Consider the following 22,462-nt stretch of genomic DNA (forward strand, 5'->3'; position numbering starts at 1 on the left):
AGTGAAGAGATAGTCAAAGCAACCAAGCCATGGTCTTCTGTTCTTTCTCCTGTTCCCTAAAATGAACTGACCGTAACAACTTTCCTTTCTGTGGCTTAACACATGAAAGCATCTTGCTTGGCTACTGGTCAAAAGTGATACAACTACCATTTCCCATCCAGTACACATGCAAACATTCCCATCCAGTACACATGCAAACATTTCAATCCAGTACACATGCTAACATTCCCATCCAATATGTATGTTAACAACTTAAAGCATAACTGGAACACAAATTTCTGTTCCATGAATTTAAGCTTAAAACAAATAAGATTTCTCTGTAAACAACTACCATGGAACTAATGGGGCATGGAAGTCAGTCTGGACTCTTGGTACCCAAACCTCTAACACATTCTATACAGATGGAAATGAACTTGACTTAAATAAATAAAACTAACAACCTATATAAAATTGTGATGAGATAAGCTGTAAAAGTAGCTTTGGTCTGTGTATAACAGTGAACTTCATTTCCATCATCTAAACTATGCGAACTGTTTCTCTGAACTTATAGGAAATGTTATAAATATTTACAAATTAAAGTAAAAAAATTATAGGAATACTCAGGGCCTTGTAGATCACTGATTTTTGTGTTGCACTTACTGCATGACCTAGAGATCAAGGCCAACACAGCAGAAGGCTTGCTCAGTTAACTCCTCATTGAGTTACAGGAATAGTTCTCCTCTTTGATTAAACATTGTTTCATCTAAATTCTCTGAAGTTAATTTATTCATAATTCCTAAGCCCCTTCCAGCCTTCCTTTTCTTCCTTTTGTGATTCCATCCCATTGTTCTGACTCCTGTGTGCTGCCGCTGCTGCTGCCTCCACCTCTTCTCTGTCCCTGCAACCATGCAAAGCTCGCTATTTGCTTACACACTCTCTTACCCCTCTCAGGCTTCCCCGCCTCCTGTTTGCCAGAGTATCCTTCCTGATCTTCATTGCATCTTTCTTCTTTTTCCGAGTTTAGAATCTCTGCCCCACGTTCATTTCGCTCTTGGTATTCCAGGTACTATCATGCATTTCAAAAATACAAATTCATATAAAAAGGGGGAAATGGTCTTTAAACATGACAAATTATCCATTAAGCATGATTACCAAGTTAGAAATTAAATCAAATCTTCACGTAATAAGTCAAGTGACCATGTTTTGAAAGATTCTTCAAGAAGAATTCTTAATTGAGCTAAATTTTTAAAGGAAAAAAATTACAAGATATATCAGAACCAATCAAAATAATGAAAACAAAACCAACAACCATGTGATGAGGTAAGCTGTAAAAGTAGCTTTGGTCTGTGTATTTTATAGTAAAATCTGACTAATCTACCTAACCAGAAATAGCCATTAACCAGCTGAGGTAGCCAACTAAGATGGTGTTGAATTGCAGAACACAGGCATTGACAGCCACACTGAATCTTGCAAATCTACGTTATAGCTAAATTTCTAATTAAAAATTATGTAGCATTGAAATTGAATAATGTCATGAACTTTTTTGCTGGTCCCCAAGATGGTCCACTTTCATTGTCAGCTTAGAATCAGTTGTCTAGGAGATAAAGATCTCAGTGTAACCCTAAGAACTGAGGTTGGGGCTGGAGAGATAACTCAGAGGAAAGGCAGTGGCTGCTCTTCCAGAGGTCCTGAGTTCAATTCCAAGCAACCACATGGAGGCTCAAAACCATCTGTAATGGGATCTGATGCCCTCTTCTGGCATAAAGGTATACATGCAGGTAGAGTACATTAAATAAATAAATCTTAAAAGCAAAAGAACCTGAGGAGGAAGGCCCTCGGTAAATGTGTGTGGTCCTGCCCTCATGGCTGGCGACTGAAGAGGAAAGCAGAGAGCCACCTGAGCAGCCACACTCACCTCTGCTTCCTGACTAGCTGTGATATGACTGGCTGTCTCACGTTCCTCACCATGAGAGACGGCATCCCCTAAGTCAAGAGTCAGAATGAGCCCTTCCTTTCTTGGGATGCATCTTATGAGGTATTTGGTCAAGAAACAAGAAAGGTAACTAGCACCCTTCCCCAGGGGATACAGAACGGGGGTTGGGGGGCAGCTTGTGAAAACTTCGGCCACAGTTGTGAAAACAGATTTCCTGCGGCTGGGCTCTAGCCATCGTGCTACACTCACCGAAGAAAGAGATTCTGGTCTGTCCCATTTGTTCTCATAACACAGGATAGTCTGTGGCATGACAGGGAATTCCTCCAGCTCAGAGTCTTCAGAGGTCTGCACCCCCTTTGTGCACAGGTCGGTAAAGTCACTCTGGCATGATACTACCAAGAAAACCATAAACAAGTTTTCTAACCCCACTGAATAACGTTAACATATATTCAACCGGCAATATTCATCTAAGTGAGAGGACTCACTTCATTCATGAAGAGTTAACTAGCAATTATGTGATCTGAGGGCAATTATACTACAAATGATAATCATCTTTTGCAAAGTGAATACTTTAAAATTTCTCTAATTCACAGGACAATTATACTTTTGTTTAGGAAAAGGAAAATCGCACAATAATACAAAGTATAAGTGAAGTGATGTAGTATCTGGATCTGCTTTAAAATACACTAGGAAGTGGAAGGAATGGATGAAACAGCAGCAAGAAAGATACAACTGTTAAAGCTAGATGCTTAATACTTGGAAATAATTATATATTTTATGCTATCAAAATTACAATAAGGTTTTTAACCTTTTATTAAAATTAAGTTTAATGAGAACATAAAAGCTGTACATTAACATATTTTGGGATGCTTCAACACAGGAACACATAGACATTTTTTAAAAGGCTGCATAAAACGTATTTTTTTTTAATTTTGTGAATTTTTTTTTTTAATGTATGTGCATGGGCTGTCTCTGTGTCTGTGTGCCATGAATGTGTGTGTGCTCCAGAAGCCCAGAAGAGGGCATCAGATGTCCTGGATCTGGAGTTGCAAGTCAATGTGAGCCACCTTTACATGACTGTTCTGGAAGATCAGCAAGCGCTCTTAACCCCCATCCCCACCCCAGTCATCTCTTTGTCCCTCTAAGACAGGATTTTAATAACTTCTCCTTAGAAAGACAAAAGTTGAAAGACTGTGATTACTAGCAACGTTGACCTGTAAAAATCAGATCAAATATACCCCAAGGCTCCTCCCCTTCACTCTCATGACTCAAGAGCCCACACATCACAGGGCTCCAGTTTTAGCAGTAATCTACTATACCATTTTTTCTTGCAACAACTTCTTTTTCTTTCTTTGGAGATGACTTCGGCAGACGATTGGAGTATATATTTTTTATATCCAATTCCCTCTCCTTTTCCTGAAAATAAACCCAATACAAGAAAGGAAGATAATCAGTTTGAAATTAAACAAACACCTGCAGTGTGATAACTAACACCTTCTTTATAAAACTGAAACATCTCTAGGTCAGCTCTCCATTGTAACTGTCAAACTAGAGAAAGAAGTATCTCTGAGGAGGGGAAAGAAGAGGACGGGGAGGGGGGAATGAAGGGGAAGAAGGGGAAGGGAAGAAGGGGGAGGAAATGGGGAGAAGGGGAGGAAAAGGGAAAAGGGGGGGTGGGGAGAGGGGGAGGGAATGGGGAGAAGGGGGAGGGAAGCACGCTCCACTTCCTCCCCCCATAGAGAGAGTAATGCCCATCTGTGATCCAGGCTTAGCCATGGAGACAAAAGTGGAATCTTTCTTAAGAATGTGTTTTGGGTTATTACTGACTTAAAAATTAAATCATGTTTTCAACCCAAGGGATCTTGACAATACGGGAGTAATGCCTTTTTTCTGAGAAGTTGTGCAGCAAAGAGAAAACTCTATAAGGTTAGGCATAATTTTGTAGAATTCTGAACAAACTTTCAACCCATCAATGACCTCCATAAAATGAAAATATGCTTAATTCAATTAACTAATGTGAATTGGTTTCCTCTAAACAAAATGAAGGTGGCATCAACGTGAAAAGCAAGCAGTCCTGGGTCATGTGAAGAATACTGGGTCTTTTAAGAATGTGACACACATGCTCAGTCCCATGGTTCTCTTCCAGAATTTTGTAAAATTTATTTCATTTACATTGTTGCTACTGGCATATACAGTACTTTACTTTGTTATAGCAATTATATTAACAATGCTTTTCTTTCTAAGTGACAGATATAATACTAGAATTTTGTAAATTACATAGTAACAAATATGAATAGTGACCACTTTTAAAAAAAATACTAGGTTTTCATGTAATTTATATGACAGGAGAAATAATGGGATCTAAAAAGACATGCCTACCTTCAGCTTGTGATAGAGCCGCTGCAGCTCCTTTTGAAGAAGTTTATTTTCATCATAAGCCTCAAACGCCCTTTTCCTTTCCGCAAGCAATTGCCGCTGGAAACTGTTGGTGCTTAGTTCGAGGTTTTTTGATAGTTCCTTTGTGTAACAAAAACACAACCAAGAGTCAAACGCAGGACTCAGGAGTGCCAGGCGACATCTTGGAAGCACTGATGAGACTTCAAAACCAGGCATATCACAAGCCAGGAAACAGGCTCCCTACCCACTAGTGCGATGCCTCACTTGGCGATCCCTCCTTGCTTTTCCTGAGATGGGTAATTCATCCTTACACATTTGCCTACAGCACAAGTCACTTGTGGAACCAAAAGACAGAAGTGATAACAGAGGGGCTTCCAGAAGTCAGTGCTGGGAAGTAAATACCAAGGTAGCTAAAGGCAAACAGCACAGGAGCAGTGTGCGCACCCAACACCCTCTCAGGACACTGGGGGCTGTTTCAATGGTCTCTGAACATGCAACACCGAGGTTATGAAGAACTTAAAATACTTTCTTTTCCAAATAATTAGTTATTTGCCTACCTTCTAGACAGAAAGAAGTTTTCTAAACAGAACATAAACCACATAGGAAAGAAGGAAAATATAAGGTAGTTATGATTTCACTCTTCAGTAATCACCATTGTCAACATCTCAGTGCACAACCAGGAACTCCGATGTGTTCCTCCGCACTAGCATAAAAACCTAAAGCGACGGACTTTAGTCCCTCTGTCCTTTACGATGGGGCCATTCCATTTCTAGATCAGCATAATTTATTTAAGTAGATTCTGCTGTCCCAGTTTTTCTGTGCTTCCAGTTTTTCCCTAGTGGATATCCTAGAATAAATAACTTCAAACATAAATTGATTATCCCCAGGGCTATGTTAAGAAATGAAGTTTCTTGGATTTTACTGAAATTAAGAACTCCTGTCTTTGATTTAAGAAGCCATTATATCACTATAACAGTGTGTGTATAGACATATATATGGATATATACAACATATATGTATACAGACATATGTAGTCACATATATAATATATATAATCACAAAATTCAAAGAAACTAAACAGCTCAATAAAAATAGAGGGAATATTTGAACAGGTGATTTACCAAAGAAGACAGAGACAAATAAGCACCAAGCATGAGGCTCCTGTATCATTAGCTGTGAAGAAAATGCAAACAAGCCACAATGAAGTGATATCACCTATTATTTAAATGTCTACAACTAGTAAATCTAACCACTGTTCATGGGGATGAACAGCTATCAATATTCATGCACTCTGAGAGGGAAGATAAAAACCACGGTTTTTAGGGCAAGTTTTAGGGCTTAGCTTGGTGACTTTCCTCAAGATGTCATTTAAGGAGTTAATAGTAAGAATTCACAGGTAGAAGGGGATAAAACACAAACTGCAGGCACAGAAAACATAATCACTGAAATTACAGTGAAAAAAAAAAGGTCTCTAAATCAAGGGAGAATAACAGACATCTAAGGTCAAGAGGCATTTAGAACTCTAAAAAGATGTGACCAGAAAAGCATGTTTCCAGGGCACATTACAGATAAAATGTCAACAAAGAAGACTCAGAAAGCCACAAAAAATAAGTAATTTGGGAGACAGACTCATCCACGTCACATCAGACCTTTCTGCAGAAAGCCCAATGCCAGGAAAACATGGAGAAATGCAAACAACCGCATGATAACATTACCATACAGACCAAAGAATTCTTTAGTATAACGGAGATGCTTTCCAAGATAAGCACAAACTAAAGCAATTCTTGACTACCAAACTAGCATCACAGAAGTTATCTTACAACAGAAATAGAAGAATAAGGAATGAAATAAGCACATTTAACTCAGCATTTGGCAAAGTCCTAAAATAAATAAGGAAGACAGAAAAGAACAAATGGTGTACAGATAGATAAACCAAGAAAAATCACAGAAGATATTTTACAACAGGAATAGAAGAATAAGGAATTAAACAAACATATTTATCTCAGCATTTGGCAAATTCCTAAAATAAATAAGGAAGACAGAAAAGAACAAACGGTATACAAATAAACCAAGAAAAAAATCCAATAAAATTACAATAACAAGTAACTCTCAATATTGACCCAGAACCTAAGTAAGTGGTTGTTAGCTCTCCAACTAAAAACTGCAGTCTAGCGTATGAGAGGACAAAATCCAGTCTCACTGGCAGAGATACACACACTGAGATGGAAAGGCTGGAAAGGGATTTACCCAGCATGCAGAAGCTACAAACAAGCAGGAACAGGTGGACTGATGGGTAATAGACGTTAAGCTAGAATTAGAGGGGATGAAGAAGAGCATCATCCATTAACAAAAGAAACAATCCATCAGGAGGATTCGATGGGTGAAAATATATACTGCACATTGTTACACACTCAATTTCACAAAACAAGTGCTACAGGTCCAGATAAAACAACGGTGAACCCAACACACCAACTCTCACCAATGAACATGCTATCAAGACAGAAAAGCTTCAAAGTCAAGCTGGACCACACGGAACAGACTTAAGAGATGTCTGTAGAATGTGCATGACAGCTGTGAAGACACTGTCCTCCAAAACAGATCATTGAAGCTATAAAAGAAATCTTATCAAATATTTAAAAACTAAAATATTTTCTTATATCTTCCATCATAATGAACTAAAACTAAAACTCAATAGAAAAGCAAAGAAAGAAAATATTGAAATATAAGCTGAAGGAATTTGGAGGGAGGGAATGGGGGTCGATATGGTCAAGATGTATTTCATACATGCATGAAATTTTCAAATAAACATGGTAAAAGGAAAACATGAAAACACCTGGAGATTGAGCAATAAACTGTTGAGTGATCATTGAATCACTGAAGAAAACAGGGAAAATGCTTAGAATCAAATGAAAGTAAAAACACCACTTACTAGGTGTTTACTGCAATATGTGCCTACATTAAGAAGTCATAAATAAGTAGCCTACTGATACACATCAAGGTCTCAGAAAAACAAAGCAATCCAAACCTCAAATGAGCAGATGGAGAGAAATAATGAAGACCAGAGGGGGAAAAATGAACACTACTAAAGAAATCAGTGAGATGAAGTTAGCTGTCTGGAAAGATAAACATTATCAAGAATACAGAGAAATTCTTAGCCATGGTGCATAGGAGAGAGCAGAGAGAAGGAGAAGGGGTGGAGGAAGGAAAGAAGAGTGAGAGAGAGCATGATAACCCAAATTAATAAAATTAGACATGATGAAAGGATATGACAACAGATAGCAATGAAATCCAAAGGATCTTTAGTTGATGTTTTAAAAACTTTTGTTCTTGGAGGTTGGAAGCTAAAAGAAACAGTTCAATATCTATACGTGTAAGATCTACAGTAATTAATACAGGTGATACTCACAACTTAAACAGATCCAGAATAAGCACAGAGCAGTAATAAGGAAGGCCAGTGTTGATGCCATCACTGAAGTCCCAGTGACTTCCCTTGTTCCTGTGACAGCACACCCGACAGAAGCAACTTAACAAAGGGAGGAGGGTGTAGTCCTTCCTGACGGGGAAGGCAGGGCAGAGACACTGCGACCCAGCTGGTCACGTGCACCCACAACAGAGAGACAAATGCTGGCGTGCCCTTATTTCTCCTTTCTATTCAGTCTGAGCCTCCAGACCAGAGAGTTAACCTCAGTTAACTCAATCTAGAAACTAGACATTCCCAGAGGTTTATCTCATAAGTGACAGAAGATCCTGTCAAGTTGAAAATCAATTGATATGACAAAATGTACATTAGTCCAGTTACTGTGGAAATGGAGGGTCCTAAAGAAACTAAAAATAGAACTACCATATGATCCAACTATTGTTACTTTTGAGTGAATATCCTAAAGAAATGAAGTCAGCACACCAAAGCGATACCATGGCACTATTCTGAACAGTAAGAATTAGACTAGTTTTAAAAAAAAAAAAAGAATTGGCCTATTGCTCAAGTGATAAAGATATAAAGGAAACAACATACATACACACATATTATATACACACATATGCATATACCATATACACACATCATATATACACATACATGCATTTCATATACACACATACATACCATATACACACATACCATAAAATATTACTTAGCTGAACAGAATAAGGTCCTATCATTTTCAGAAAATTCAACAGAATTGAAAGTCATCATGTTCAACAAAACAAGCCAGACAGGGAAGGATACAGGCACAGGAGAGAGTGGAAGAAGCGCAGACAGACATAGCGGTACATGTTGTATGCCTATATGGAAATACCACAGTAAATCCTATTGATGTGTACACTTATATGTACTATAAAAATAGATATTTACTTAATGATGAAAATATAAAACCTAAGATGAAATGAACAAATATAAATTACTCTAAGGAACTAAAACTGGAATAGAGGTCTATATATGTCTATAAGTAGTAAGAAAAATATATAATCAGGAAAAACAGAAAGACAAATACAGACTGAGAACTAAGTATGCAATCCAAAGGCTGAGAGGTGAAATGTAGAGAGTACAAGGAGGAAATCCCTTACATATCACTCTAGAAGAGAAGTTTATAGACTTGAGTTTTATGAACTGTGCAAGGGCAGCCTAGAATCAAATAAAATTGTATGTGAACACTAATGTAAATTCCTTGGTATTAGCATAAAGAATCAAGCAATACATAAAACTCCATCGAGCAAAATAGCATTAACTCCTAATATATCTAAATGCATCACACTAATGAAGCAAGAATGCATTAATCATCCCAGTTGATAGAGCAAAAGCATCTGATGAGATCCAGCTCATTATTTACAACAGAAGCCCAGGACCATGTTTCCTATTATATATTATTTTTTTCCCTCCCAGAGAAAGATCCAGAAGGGTGCTAAAAGCTGTGATCTCTGGGTGGTAAGAATATTTAGTTTTCATAGATTTTTTTCATCTTTTTGAAAGTGAATAAGAAAAAATGCATTAAAAATTAAAAGACCAACTCTAAAGATATGTTTGAAATGAAATGTCTGGGTAGGAGACGCTCCTAATAGCTTCAGCATGGTAAGTCCTGAGGAAGGTGGCCACAGGGAACTTGAATAACATTGTCTCCTTTTTCAAAGTCAGCCCAAAGGTGAAAGTAGGACTCCAGTAAGGACATGAATGTTTTAGATATTCTCTTATGTTATACATTATTACACAAGGAAAAATTGCCTTCAAAATTGAAGAAATTAAATGGAAAAACACCTTAGGAATAGTAACTTGACCTTAGTAGGACAATGGAGACTTTCCCCACTACTTTAAAATAAATTTTGTAATGCCTTTAAAGAAACATTTTAATGAAACAAAAACTTAAACCCTTAACTTTTCCCAAAATGAAGTATGTCAGAATGCTAACTCTTTTAAGAGACAGACAAGGGGTGGTCATGGCTTAACAGCTGTGCAAACACACTCACAGCAGCGGATTTTACTTCCACTTATTCCTTCTTCCTAGTAAAGATGAATATCACTGAACACCGAGCTTGTTTAGATGGCTCTGCTCATGTTCTCTTAACACGAGCTCTTAATTCAGTGGAGCTTAGTTCTCAAGGCTTCAGCCTGGTCGCTCACCTCGCTCACCTCGCCAGCCCACCTTACAGGAGTCACTTAGGGGTTCCTGGCAGATGAACTCAGCCTCTACTCAAGTTCTTCCAGGGATAGAAAGCTCAGCAATCACAAGATACTGAGTTTACGACAGGCAATTCAGTGATTGGGAAGTTCTTTACAAATGAGTAGAAACCAGTTTCTGTGTAATGTTCATCAGGACTATATTACTCCAAGAACACCAAAAAAAAAAAAAAAAAAGTATTTCCTCTCTTCCAAGCCTCAGCCCTTTAAAAAATGAAGGGACATTTTTCCTTAGTCTGGTCCATGTGCTACAGCACTGTATTCTGTCAATTATGTTTTAAATAAACACTGATTGGTCAGTAGCCAGGCAGGAAATACAGGTGAGATAACTAGACAGGAAGTAGAGGCGGGACAATGAAAACAGAAGACTTCTGGGAAGGAGGAAGCCCATTCCTCCCTAGTCCTGCCCAGACACAGTAGAAAGAAGATGTGACCTACCCCACTGAAAAAGGTACCGAGCCATGTGGCTAATATATACTAGAATAATGGGTTAATATAAGTTATGAGTTAGTAAGAAGCCTGAGCTAATGGGCCAGTGGGTTTTATAATTTAAAAATGTGGGATTCTTTGGGACCTAATAACTGTGGGAACCAGACAGGACAGAACCCCAACAAGCAGGCCCTCATGTAACATCCATGCCTCCATATTTATTCTACTTATTTTTAAAACATTTTATTACACTTAGTGTGTGTATGTTTGTGTGCATGTGTGTGTGTGCACGCATGCTTGTGTGTACACATGCATCTGTGCCACAGAGCACATGTGGTAGTCAGAGGATAACTCGAGGGAGTCAGTGCTCTCCTTCCACCAAGTGGGTCCCTAGACTGGAACTCAGGTCATCAGACTGGGCTGTAAGCATCTTTACCTGCTCAGCCATCTGAAGACCAGCTCTGTTTCAGCGTGTCTGACATGGCAGGTTTGTTGCTGCTGTTTTGCTTCCTAGCTATCCCATTTGCTCTCTACACGTCAGCTTGTTAATATTTCGCAGTCTGAGCAGTAAAATTAGAGTTAGAAATACCTTCTACACATGGTGTCACCATCTCTGAATAACTCTTTCACTGTGTTAGCACTTTAAGCAGCAATTCAGCCTTAACAACTAAAAATATGTTCTTTTTTAGAACATTAACCGTTCCACAATAGATACCTACAAAGCCAACTTTTTGCTTTTATTTTGTTTTTCAAAACAGAGTTTCTCAGTGTATAGCCTTGGCTGTCCTGGAACTCTGTAGACCAGTCTAGCCTCAAATTCACAGAGATCTGCCTGCCTCTGATGGGATCAAAGGCATGTGCCATCACCATCTGGCTCAAAGTCAACATTTTTAAAACATGAAGTTAATCAAGTTTTATGAGCTTGTCTGGAGGAAAATTTTGAGCCTAGGACGATAGATTCCATTTTGATCTTGTCATCATCAGAGTAGCTGCCCTCCACATTTGTGAACTTATCACAAATGCCTCATCAACCCATTTATTCATTCATTCTTTTCAGAAACATTAATTCTATTCCAGACAGCACATTAGTATTGTGAGTGCACAACCACATTAGGTTGGTTCCTGACCTTTAGGAATCCAGTCAGTTGAAAGCTAACAGGGTCGAGGCCTACCATGACATTCAAAGCACCACCTAGAAACTTCTCCATGGCCACACCAGCTTGTCTGCACCAAGCCTGGGTACAGTAAAGCTTCCAAACTTTATTTTCAATTAGTTCATGTCTCTTCAATGAAACAACAAACGTTATGGGATAGGGAAATGGCTCAATCTGTACAGTACTTGCTGCACAAGCATGAGGACCCGGGTTCGAATCCCCAGCACTCAAAACACACGGTTCAGTTACCGTACACCCCTGTCTGTGGTAAGAGGTATCAAATGACCCTGACACACTGCCAGAGCCTGCAAGGCAAAGACTACTTCCTAAGAAGGACTGGTTCTTAGGAGCTGCCTAAACACAGACTGAGGGAATCCTACCTCACTGCAAATCTCTTCAAAGCGCTAAAGCCCCTCCCCATGCTTCCGTTATTTCTTCAGTACAAAATTCTTAGGAAAACATTAATATAAAGCTAAAATAATTGTTCTATAAAATGAGAGGTTTCCATGGACCCTCCAAACATAACTACTGAAGCCATGAAGTATTAAAATACACTAATATTTACATATATTAACATGTATTTGGTCTAGCCACTTTTAGGATTGGTTTACAATAAAAACTAGCAGGGACTTCATGATTTCAGCATTAGGAATATTTTATCTCTGTAACAATTGATAATATATATATATATAAGAACTTAATTCAGAGCTGGGGGTCCTGGAGAGATGGCTCAACAGTTAAGGGCACCTACTGCTCTCACAAAAATCTAGAGTTCGATTTGCAGTACCTACACTGGAAGGTTCACCACTGCCTGACACTCCAGCTCTGTGGGATCCCATGCCTTCCCTCTTCTGGATTCTGCAGGCACTTGCATTTACACATATATGCACACAAGTAAAAGTAAAATCACTTTTAAGAAATCAAAAAACAAAACAAAGAAACCTTAACTTTGACCAGAGGAAATGAATGGTTTCCCAAAGCTAAAAATACTTTAGGCACATGAAAGGTTTAAACAAGTTGATTTCGGAGCCAGTGAGATAGCTAAGAATTCAACTTCTGGGGTCCATGTGGAAGAAGGAGAGAACTCAAACCCGCATGTTGTCCTCTGATTTCCACTAGCATGCCATGACCTTGCAAGCCACTACACAGATAAAGACATAGACAGAGACGCATAGGTATGCAAGCACACACACACACTCACACTTGAGTGTACACACACACATAATAGATGGACAGATGAATGATAGATAGACAGGTAGATGATGTGACAATAAAAACTTTAAGTCTGACTTAGGCCCCCAGAGTTCAGAGTTTAAGGGCAGCTCAGGAGCCCTAGCATTCAATCCCTCAGATGTGTCCGCTGAAGCCGGGGGATGTAGAGAGAGCACAAAACACGAGGACAAGAACAGAAATAACCTGCTGTTCTGACATCCATTATGGTCTTAATTCGCTTCTTGTGTTAGAAATAGCACCGAAGGGACCACGGCAATGGCAGGGCTTCTGGATTTGGGGTTCAGAAGACAGAAAAGCTCTAAGAACAGAGGCACTAGAGGACCATGGCAGGGAGAGAAAAACAGTTTCCCTCAATTAACCCCTGCTTCTAAAGACTGTTTACTTGAGATGCATCATGATTTTAACAAGAAGAAGCACACCCCGCTTGAGGGCAGTCCTGGACTCTTAAAGGAAAATCTACCAAGAGACGCATCCACCCAAGCATCCACTCATCTACAGCAATATACCCTGAACTCTGCATCAGCAAACTGTTTCCTGAAGTTTCACCAACAGCTCAGAGATAGAGAGGAAGTCTCGAGAGTTTCATCAGGTGTTCCCGACAAAGTAACTTATTCTTTGCCAATATGACGCCACGAGTAGTTGGACTTACATACACGAAAGGCACACCTAGAGCCTGCTGCAGGTCTTTAAAGAGAAAACAACTTATGTACATGTACAGTAATTGGTTTTATCTTTTCATAAAGGCTGGAAGACAATTTTCTGTTTGATGACTGTGGACTCCTATGATGGCTACAATCCCTGACATCTGCTTTGGGGGCACAATGCTATGATTAACCTGCTCCTGTACCTTTGGCTAGGAAGGCCCCAAAGTCTGGAGAACATAATGTAAGTTTTAGAATAGCATTAAAGGATACCTACTGGCTTACCATGCTATTTAAATATGCCTCTGTTTTCCAATTACTGTAAACATCTGCATGAGGTTGACTGTCTACATGTTTATCAATCACAACAACATGTTGAGTGAGAAGCAGATATAGAACCCAGCTGTCCTTTCTGAGTCTGACAATAAAGATATTTACAAATATATAAAACAAACCACTTTCATCCTGATTTACTTCAATTTCTGAAAAAAATACTATTAAAAGACTTTTTTAAAAAAAGATGTAATTATTTTTATTTTATGTGTCAAAGTGCTTGTCTACATATCTGCATGTGTGGCTCATATATGTACCTGGTACCTGTGGAGGCCAGAATAAGAGTTACAGATGATTGTGAGCTGCCATGTAGGTGCTGGGAACCAAAACCGGGTCAGTTCTCTGCAAGAGCAGCCAGTGCTCTTAACCACTCAGTGATCATTCATACTGAATTTTTTTATATAATGCAATGTCACCGGTTAATTAAATGTTCTCAACGTTTAATTTCTAATGTGGCAAACATCAGCAGTCAAAACCACTATCAAAAGCTTTGTTAGGGAAGAGTTGTTGATAATTTTTAGAAGTTTGAAAACCTCTGCATCCTATAACTAAAACATGTTTCTCTCTACTTTAAAAATCAGCTTTTAAGTACTAAAATCAGGTTTTCAGTACTAAAACTTGTATTAATCTATTAAAGAACATACATTAAAATAGAACTGCTATTTTGAGATGACTACTCAATAAATTGCTACTGTGTGCTGTGACACAGTACAGTGACTAAAAAGGTAAGAAAGAGCTGTCACACAGATGGATGGCTACAGCCAACACAGAGCTGTCATGTAGAAAATGATCACAGACAACAGTGTGCTATTCCTCTGAATGGTAACTTTAGACAACTATGTGCTATATATTTGAAATTGTTTTTAAGTTTCCTGTAGGAAAGAATTTTGGAAGTCGCCATGCAATACATATATAGAACCCAAAATAAAGGTGTACAGTAATTTTAAGTAAGGGTTAAACATGTGGTCTGATTTAGGCGCTGGAACTTTTACAGTGTTAGCTAGACTAACTCCAACAAGCAGTCCACCCTGGTACACCCTGGGCCAAGAGCAAGCACTGCTATAGGTGAGCTGATTCCTAAAGGGAGAGGACAACTATTAGGGTAGTTGACTCCACTGAAATCTTTCACTATTTATCTCTTTAACCACATGCCCATTTCAAAACTGTTGATTGCACTCCAAAACTACTGAGCTCACATGCACCTTGTCACTCACATCAAATAACAAAACAAGCCAGCAGCCCAATTCTAGGCTGATAAACATGGGGAAAGGCCATTGACATGAGACTAGTTAAACTAGTGATGAGAGGAGTAAAAGCTGTGCCCGACATCCTTATGAATATAAATCTGCTTTCCCAAGTTCCAGTCTATAATCTACATTGAAATAAAACTAAAATCAATCCCACACAAATGAAAATAATACCCTTAAGTTCACACAGAACCACAAAAGACCTAGAAAACCAAAGCAATTCTGAGAAAAGAAATGATGCTGGAGGTTCAAACTATGTTACAGAGCTATAGTGACAAAAATGGCATGGCACTGGCCCAAAAACAGACATGGAGATTAAAGGAGCAAAGCAGGAGATCCAAAGATGAGTACATGTAACTACAACCACCTCGCATTTGATGCCAAAAAAACACACACTGGATAAAAGATACCATCTTCAACAAATGATGCTGAGGAACCTGATGTCCTTATGTAGAAGAATGAAACCAGACCCTTATCACCCTGCATAAAAATTAACTCCAAACGGATCAAGGACCTCAATGTGAAACCAGAAATGGTGAACTGCTGGAAGAAAAGACAGGCTAACTTACAACATACAGATCTAAGGAAAACTTTCTGGACAGGACTCCATTTGCTCAGGAATAAGGCCAACTACTGACAAGTGGGACCTATAAAATTAAAAAGCTTCTGTATAGGAAAGGAAACAATCAACCAAGTGAAAAGGAAGTTCGTCAAGTGGGAGAAAATCTTTATCATCTACATATCTGACAAAAACCTAATATTTAGAATATCAAAGAAACCAAAAACAGAGTTAAGAAAACAAAAGACCCAATTGAGAAATGGTTTAAGGAATCTGAACAGAGAGTTCTCAAAAGAAGAAATAAAACTAACATAATTATCCCTAGAAATTAGAGAAATGCAAATTAAAACATTTTTTTTAAGATTTTTGAGGTTCCAACTTACCCCAGAAAGAATGTCTAAAATCAACAACAACAACAAAATGACAGTCAATGCTGGAGAGAATGAGAACACTCATTCCTTGCTGTTGATCTTGCAAACTGGTCCAATCATTATTGAAATCAGCATTGAAATCCCTCAAAAAGTTAAATCCTCCATGTGACCCAGCTATACCACTGCTCAGCATATGCCCATTCACTGCTGCTCTATTCTCAATAGCTAGGAAATGGAAACAACCTAAATGTCCTAAAAGTGACAAATGGATAATAAAAATGTGGTATATATACACTATGGACCAGGTCATCTGCTCCAAGATTCTGTATTCTATATGACAGGGAGTTGCACCCATGAAATATGAAACTATATGGTCTCCTAAACAAGACCCAAAGAATGACAGTACCAGCTGACATACTAACACGGGTGTGGGAAATCCCTTGATGAAGAGCTGCAAGCAATTAGTGCCTCTGAGAGAGGGATGAGCCCCCGATGGATTATCCAATTCCAAATGGGCATCCCTAAACATACATATGTATGAGCAAGACAAATGGACTCTGCAGGTTGTAGTTACATAACAGTAATAGTTAAAGAAGCCGTGCAGTTGAGAGGGCATGGAAGGGGGCACACGGGAAGAGTCGGAGGGAAGAGAGCATGTGGAATAAATGATATAAATACAGTGCTCATGTGTGCAAATCTCAAAAATTAGAAAATGAATATAAAAATAATCTCAAAAGTGTCAAAGGTGTGATATACAATATGAAAACCAGGTTAATCAGTGTAATATGTGCAAGATTTTAATTAAATGAATACATGTTAACTGCTCAGATCACAGAGAAGAAATAATGCAACTGCTTGAGATGATGGATATTTTGTTTTATTATGATAACCATTTTAGTATATGTATCATGTTTTGTAAGTTAAATATACATAATAAAACTCATTTAAAGTAAAATTTAAGAAAGTCAAGTAATACAAGCTGAAAGATATAAAATCTTTGTTTTGAAGGTACAAATTTGGTTCAAGCACAGATAACACATATTAAAAAAAAAAACACTAAAACAAACAAGCGAAATGTCCTCTGCACCACACAGCCAGTCAGCCTTAGGGGACAGTGCTCAACTGCTGGAACACTGCAGGGAGGGGACAACAATTGCCAGGCACAGCCAGGCCGCCGCCCTTGGGTTTTAGTGAGTTTGCAAAAGGCAACATCACAATTAAGCTCTTCACCGACTCCTGAGCAATTACAGACCTTTAACCATCACCAGCTGATCTGGGGTGGGGGGAATGAAGTTAGAGTGGATCAGGCAAACCTTAACAAGCTAAACGAGACATAAAAACAAAAGCTTCACTCATAACCAAATTAAAAACCCACCAGCAAATAGTTTAAGTTCTGTGATTAGTGAGATTATGAAGGAAATAATTATATATACTGAATTGGATGTCAAAAGTGTTGGGAAGGATAAAGAATAAACTAAAAGGTGAGAATAATTCTCCTGAGGGGCTTCACCACTCAGAAGAGAGCTAGTAAGGTGTGGCAGCAGATGTGACATTACCAAAGTAGCACTAGAAGGTCCCTGACTGCATATCAAACACTGACCCAACACAATTTCAATTACACAGAAGCAGCTTGGTTCAGCTCTCAGACTTGGAGACTCGGAGCTTGTACCTCAACTATCCTGAACCTGGGTTATTTCTAATACCGCGTAGCTCCTTTCTGTGCATAAAACATTCAATTGAAACTCCGTTTTTTTTACAACAGCAACAAGCTCCGAAATTCAAGAAAATAACTTTAGAAGTGATCTGAGAAGAAACCGGAGACTACTGAGAAGTCAAAGATGAGTCAAATGACTGGAGACACAGTGCATTTGGTCAGGAAACAACAGGTAAGGTGGCAGTCATTGCAAACTGACCTGTGCATAAAGCAGTTCTTATCAATGCCCTAGGATGTGTTTACACACACACACACACACACACACACACACACACGCCTTTTAATAACACATGGAGGGCCTGGAGTGATGGTTTAGCAGTTAAAAGGGCTTGCTGCTCTTCCAAAAAAACCCGAGTTGGGTTCCCAGCATCCAAATCAGATAATACGCATGTAAAAATAAACTAAATCTTTTAAAACAGGCAGAAGATCTAATGCAGATTAAAAAGAATTTCAGAAGCTTGTAAGAAACCACTGTCACTCTATGTTAAGGATCAAGAGTATTTGGGAACAGGAGAGACTTAAGTCAGCAAGACAGATTAGACAGCTAGAAAGAAGCCCTCAAAAAATATGTCCAACTGATTTTTTTCAAAAAGATGTCCAAGCAACTTGATGTGATGGAGGAAGAGTCACCTTTTCTCATGGCACCTGAGTAACTGAGACCCAATACTTGGGGGGGAAAAAACTCAAAATGAACCACAGGTTTAACTGTAAAATATAAAACATAAGTATTTATAAAACTTTGAGCTATACACCTTAAATATACACATTTTTGTCACTGATTCCTCAAAAGAAACATCCCAAAGAAACAAAAGTCACGTCCATACAGAAATTCTATACATGAATGGTCTCAGCAGCTTTACCTGCTAGTACAAAAACTATAGGGTAATATCCTCCAAGTGGCTATACCATGATCCTCTGTGACCACACTGCCAAGTACTACTCTGAAATCAAAAGCTGTTGATTCATTCAACAACTGCCATTAGCTTGTAAGTGATGTATGTCAACATTAAGCCTATACAGTAAGCAACTCTAGTTACACAGCATCTTTGAAATTACAGAATTAGAGAGATGCCCATCAGAGAATGTCTCAGGTTAGAGAGGGAAGGATCATGGTCACAAAAGCCATGCATGTAATTAAACAGTATATCACAATACACATGAGCACAGATAAAAAACTGGGAAAGCTGAGGAGTTTGCTGGATCGTTTCACTGTATTAGAACCAACTCCCTAATATTATGTGACGATTATAAAATATGGGGAAAAACCAGGTAAAGAGAATATAGGATCTTTCTGTGTCATTGTCTTATTAATGCATCTGCATCTACAATGACCTCAAAATAGAAAGAAGCCAGTACCCTTATTTTCCAGAGAGAGAGTCTTGTTATATAGTCAAGGCTGGCTTTGAACTCACAGTTCTTTCTCAGTTTCCCCAATGCCCAGATTACAAGCACATGCCACCACATCAGGCCTCTCTCTGCCTCACCCCACCCTCACACAGACTGCTGTTCATGCAGGTTTCTTATATAAGGGGCCCCAAACAGGTTCCCTAAACCCATTTCATTTATGGGCCACCCTACTTCCTTCTCATTTGCTCCCCTACTCCACTGTCTCCCATGTCTCTTAAGCCATGTGATTCTTTACCCCCTGACAGTCCTCTTCCTGCTTTGCTTCCTTATCATGATATCCTAAGACCTTCTTTTTACCCCTTTATGATCGTTCTCCTCTCTCGTGAATTTCTAGTTTCGTGGGAAGGGAAGTTTTGTACAGGGTAGGTAACTACACATCAAAGACAAACAGCCAGACACAATGTTTCCAGAAATTACTAAGATTCCAATTTCTCCATCAGCATATGGCTTACCAATAATGTATACAAGCCTTGCTATCTAGCTCTTCAATATGGCATCCTTTGTGTAAATGAAGGTATGCATACACGTACGTGTATGTTTGGAGGCCAGAGAACAACCCTGGGTTTTGCTCCTAGCAGCGGTCCACCTTGGTCTTTCACTGGTACCTGGGTCTCACCAAGTAGACCAGGCTAGCTGCTCGGTGAGCCCCATGGACTTGCCTATCTGCAGCTCCCCTCCCTGTACTGAAATTACACGTGCACAGGCCACCTCCTACACCCAGCCATTTTTATATAAGTCTTGGGGTGGAACTCGGGTCCTCATGTTTGCGGAACAAGTCCACTACAGACTAAGCCTGGAATATATGCATTCTTAATTGCCCTTAACTTCTTTTGTGGTTTTGTTGTTGTTTGAGACAAGAGTATCACTAGGAAGCACTGGCTGGTCTAGAAAGTAGGCCAGGCTGGTCTCACACTCACCAAGATACCCTGGCACTTTGAATGTTAGGGCTAAAAGCCTGTACCACCAGCCTCGCTCTGTCTTTGATTTCTAGCTCAGAAAAATAGTATTAAAATTCACTTTCAGGTCTAAGACAAGGCCAAAGTGCAACGGGCTGCTTAATCAGGGCCCCCCAAATGTCCCGTGAGCACCAACCACAGAACAGCATGGAGGCGGACAATTTTACCTTAATTTTTCTCTCAGTGTCATCCAATTTTAACTCGGCCGTAACCAGTTTCTTGGCCAGATCATCTCGTTCTGGAAGGTGTCTAGCCTCGGAGATCTTTTTCAGTTTCTGTAAGGAAAACTTGGTCCTAAATAGTTCGCCTTCTGTGTCTTTCACCCTTTTCTCTGTCGCCCGTTCTTTCTCCTGAGATTTTCTCAGGCGTTCCTTGAGCGCAGTGATCTCATTGTTATGACGCTGTATAAGCTGAGAGATTTCACTCTCAGCATCTTCAAACTTATTCAACGCCTTCTCCTGACGAAACTGGAGACTTTTCAAAGCCTTGTTTTCTTTGAGCAGCTGGGATAGCTTAACCTGCAGTTCAGACACTTCGTTCTGCAGCTCGTTGATTTTCAGAAGCCTCGCAGAAAGGACCCGCTTTGTCACGATATCCGGATCTCTCCGAAGCGTCTCTCTGTTGAGGCTTTGGGATCGAAATCCCACTCGGGTTCCCTTTTTGCTGGGTACAGCCTTAGGGCTAATTTTCCTAAGGGCTAAAAACGAAACGGTGATAATGTGAGTGAAGGCCACACCCACGTTACTATTCATCCATGCAGAACAAGTGCAGCAACAACAGCCTTTAACCCTAGCACTCGGGAGGCAAAGCTCTCTCTGAGTTTGAGGCCAGCCTGGTCTACAGAGTGAGTTCCAGGACAGGCTTCCAAAGCTACAGAGAAACCCTGTCTCAAAAAAAGATTTTACAGGCTAGGTGTAGTGGCATGTGCCTTTAACACCAGCATTTGAGAGGCATTTGGGATCTCTGAGTTCAAGAGATACACAGCAAGTTCCAGGACTATACAAAAATCAAATACCAGGGTTTCTTTAAAGTCTTGATACATTTCTCTTAGGAGGTTTTGGGGTAATCCACAAAGTGTTTGTCATACAAGCACAAGGACCCAAGTTTGCTCTCTACAATCCACATAGAAAAAGCTAGCCACTATAAAGTCAGGTATGGTGATGTGAGCTTGAAATCCCAGTACGGTGAGCGTGAGAACAGAAAGATCCCTGTGGCTCACACAGGCCAGCCAGTCTAGTCTACTTGGGCAAGCTACAAATCCAGAAGTTACTGTCTCAAAATCCACAGTAGATAGGGCTAGAGAAATGACAGCCAAGGTTATCCTCCACCCTCCACATACACATACACACAAGACACACACAGAGAAGCATACACAAAGACATACAGACATATAAATAAAATAATTGTCATTTTAAAGCACATAAAATTCTTAAAGTATACACATTAAATTACAACATTTCTCAAAATTTTTAAAGTGTTTTCATTAAAATTTATTGAGTTTAAGCCTCAGGATATATATACACACCTACTCTTTAAAAGAGGGATCTAGAGGTTAAAATACAAAAATAAACAAACTACCTCCAAGTCAAAAGCCCAGACCAGGCCATCTCATTCTCTGCCTGCTGCCCATGGATCAGAAGGTAAAGCTCTCTGTTAACTTCTCCAGCACTATGCCTGCCTAAGTTCCACCACAGTCCTACCATGATAAGAGGCTAACCCTCTGAAACTGTAAGCAAGCCCCCAGTCAAATGCTTTCTCCCATGACAGTTGCTTTGGTCATGCTATCTTATCACAGTAAAAGAACAGGAACCATGGCAGCAGCTGGTATCAGGAGCAGGAGTGTGGTGGTCTTACCAAAACTGTCCCCACGGCTTCACATCTTTGAAAGCTTGGTCCCCAGTTAGCAGAACTGTTTGGGAAGGATAGGGAGGGGTGGCCTTGTGGGAGGAGGTGTGTCACCAGACCCAGTCTCTAGTGCTTTACCTCTCCCTGCCATGATAATCATTGTCTAATCCTCTGGAAGCAAGTCCCCATTATATGTTTTCTTTTATAAGATTGTGTGGTCATAGTGTCTCCTTAGGAATAGAACAGTAACTAAGACAGGAAATTAATTCATTGGGTCCTGTTGCTTGGACTAGGGTAGAAAAGTGACCTCAGACTTCAATTGAAAGCATCACAGAGCAGAAAGCCAGGCAAGCCAGAGGGGAGATTTTCTGACTGCTGCTGGAACTGTTTTTCGCTGATCTGATTCTCAGCAATCTTCTCAAATAAGGTAAGGCTCACACAGTTCCAACCCTTAATGGGGAGTTTCCGGGAGAGAAACAGAAAATTAACACACTTCTTGCCAACAATACCCTACATATGTAAATTATCCTTAAGAATACCAGGCATTTTCTAAGGTTCAACTTGACAAGAGATGTGTGTTATATAGAAACTTGAGA

General features: G+C 39.5%; 1 protein-coding gene across 6 annotated transcripts in view; it reads right to left on the reverse strand.

Moving 5' to 3' along the window:
• The window catches only part of Lca5 (lebercilin LCA5), a 47,799-nt gene that overhangs the window by 5,391 nt on the left and 19,946 nt on the right, over nucleotides 1-22,462 (reverse strand). For all 6 annotated transcript variants that reach the window (XM_050127193.1, XM_050127164.1, XM_050127173.1 and 3 more), the window contains 5 exons: nucleotides 20,189-20,718; nucleotides 4,292-4,429; nucleotides 3,232-3,328; nucleotides 2,162-2,304; nucleotides 922-1,045 (listed from right to left, as the gene is read on the reverse strand). In XM_050127193.1, coding sequence (XP_049983150.1) covers nucleotides 922-1,045; nucleotides 2,162-2,304; nucleotides 3,232-3,328; nucleotides 4,292-4,429; nucleotides 20,189-20,718 — 1,032 coding nt within the window. The remainder of the gene's footprint in view (nucleotides 1-921; nucleotides 1,046-2,161; nucleotides 2,305-3,231; nucleotides 3,329-4,291; nucleotides 4,430-20,188; nucleotides 20,719-22,462) is intronic.

This window comes from Alexandromys fortis, unplaced genomic scaffold (assembly GCF_014885135.2).
Source record: "Alexandromys fortis isolate MF-2015 unplaced genomic scaffold, M_Fortis_MF-2015_v1.1 scaffold_22, whole genome shotgun sequence".
Lineage (NCBI taxonomy): Eukaryota > Metazoa > Chordata > Mammalia > Rodentia > Cricetidae > Alexandromys > Alexandromys fortis.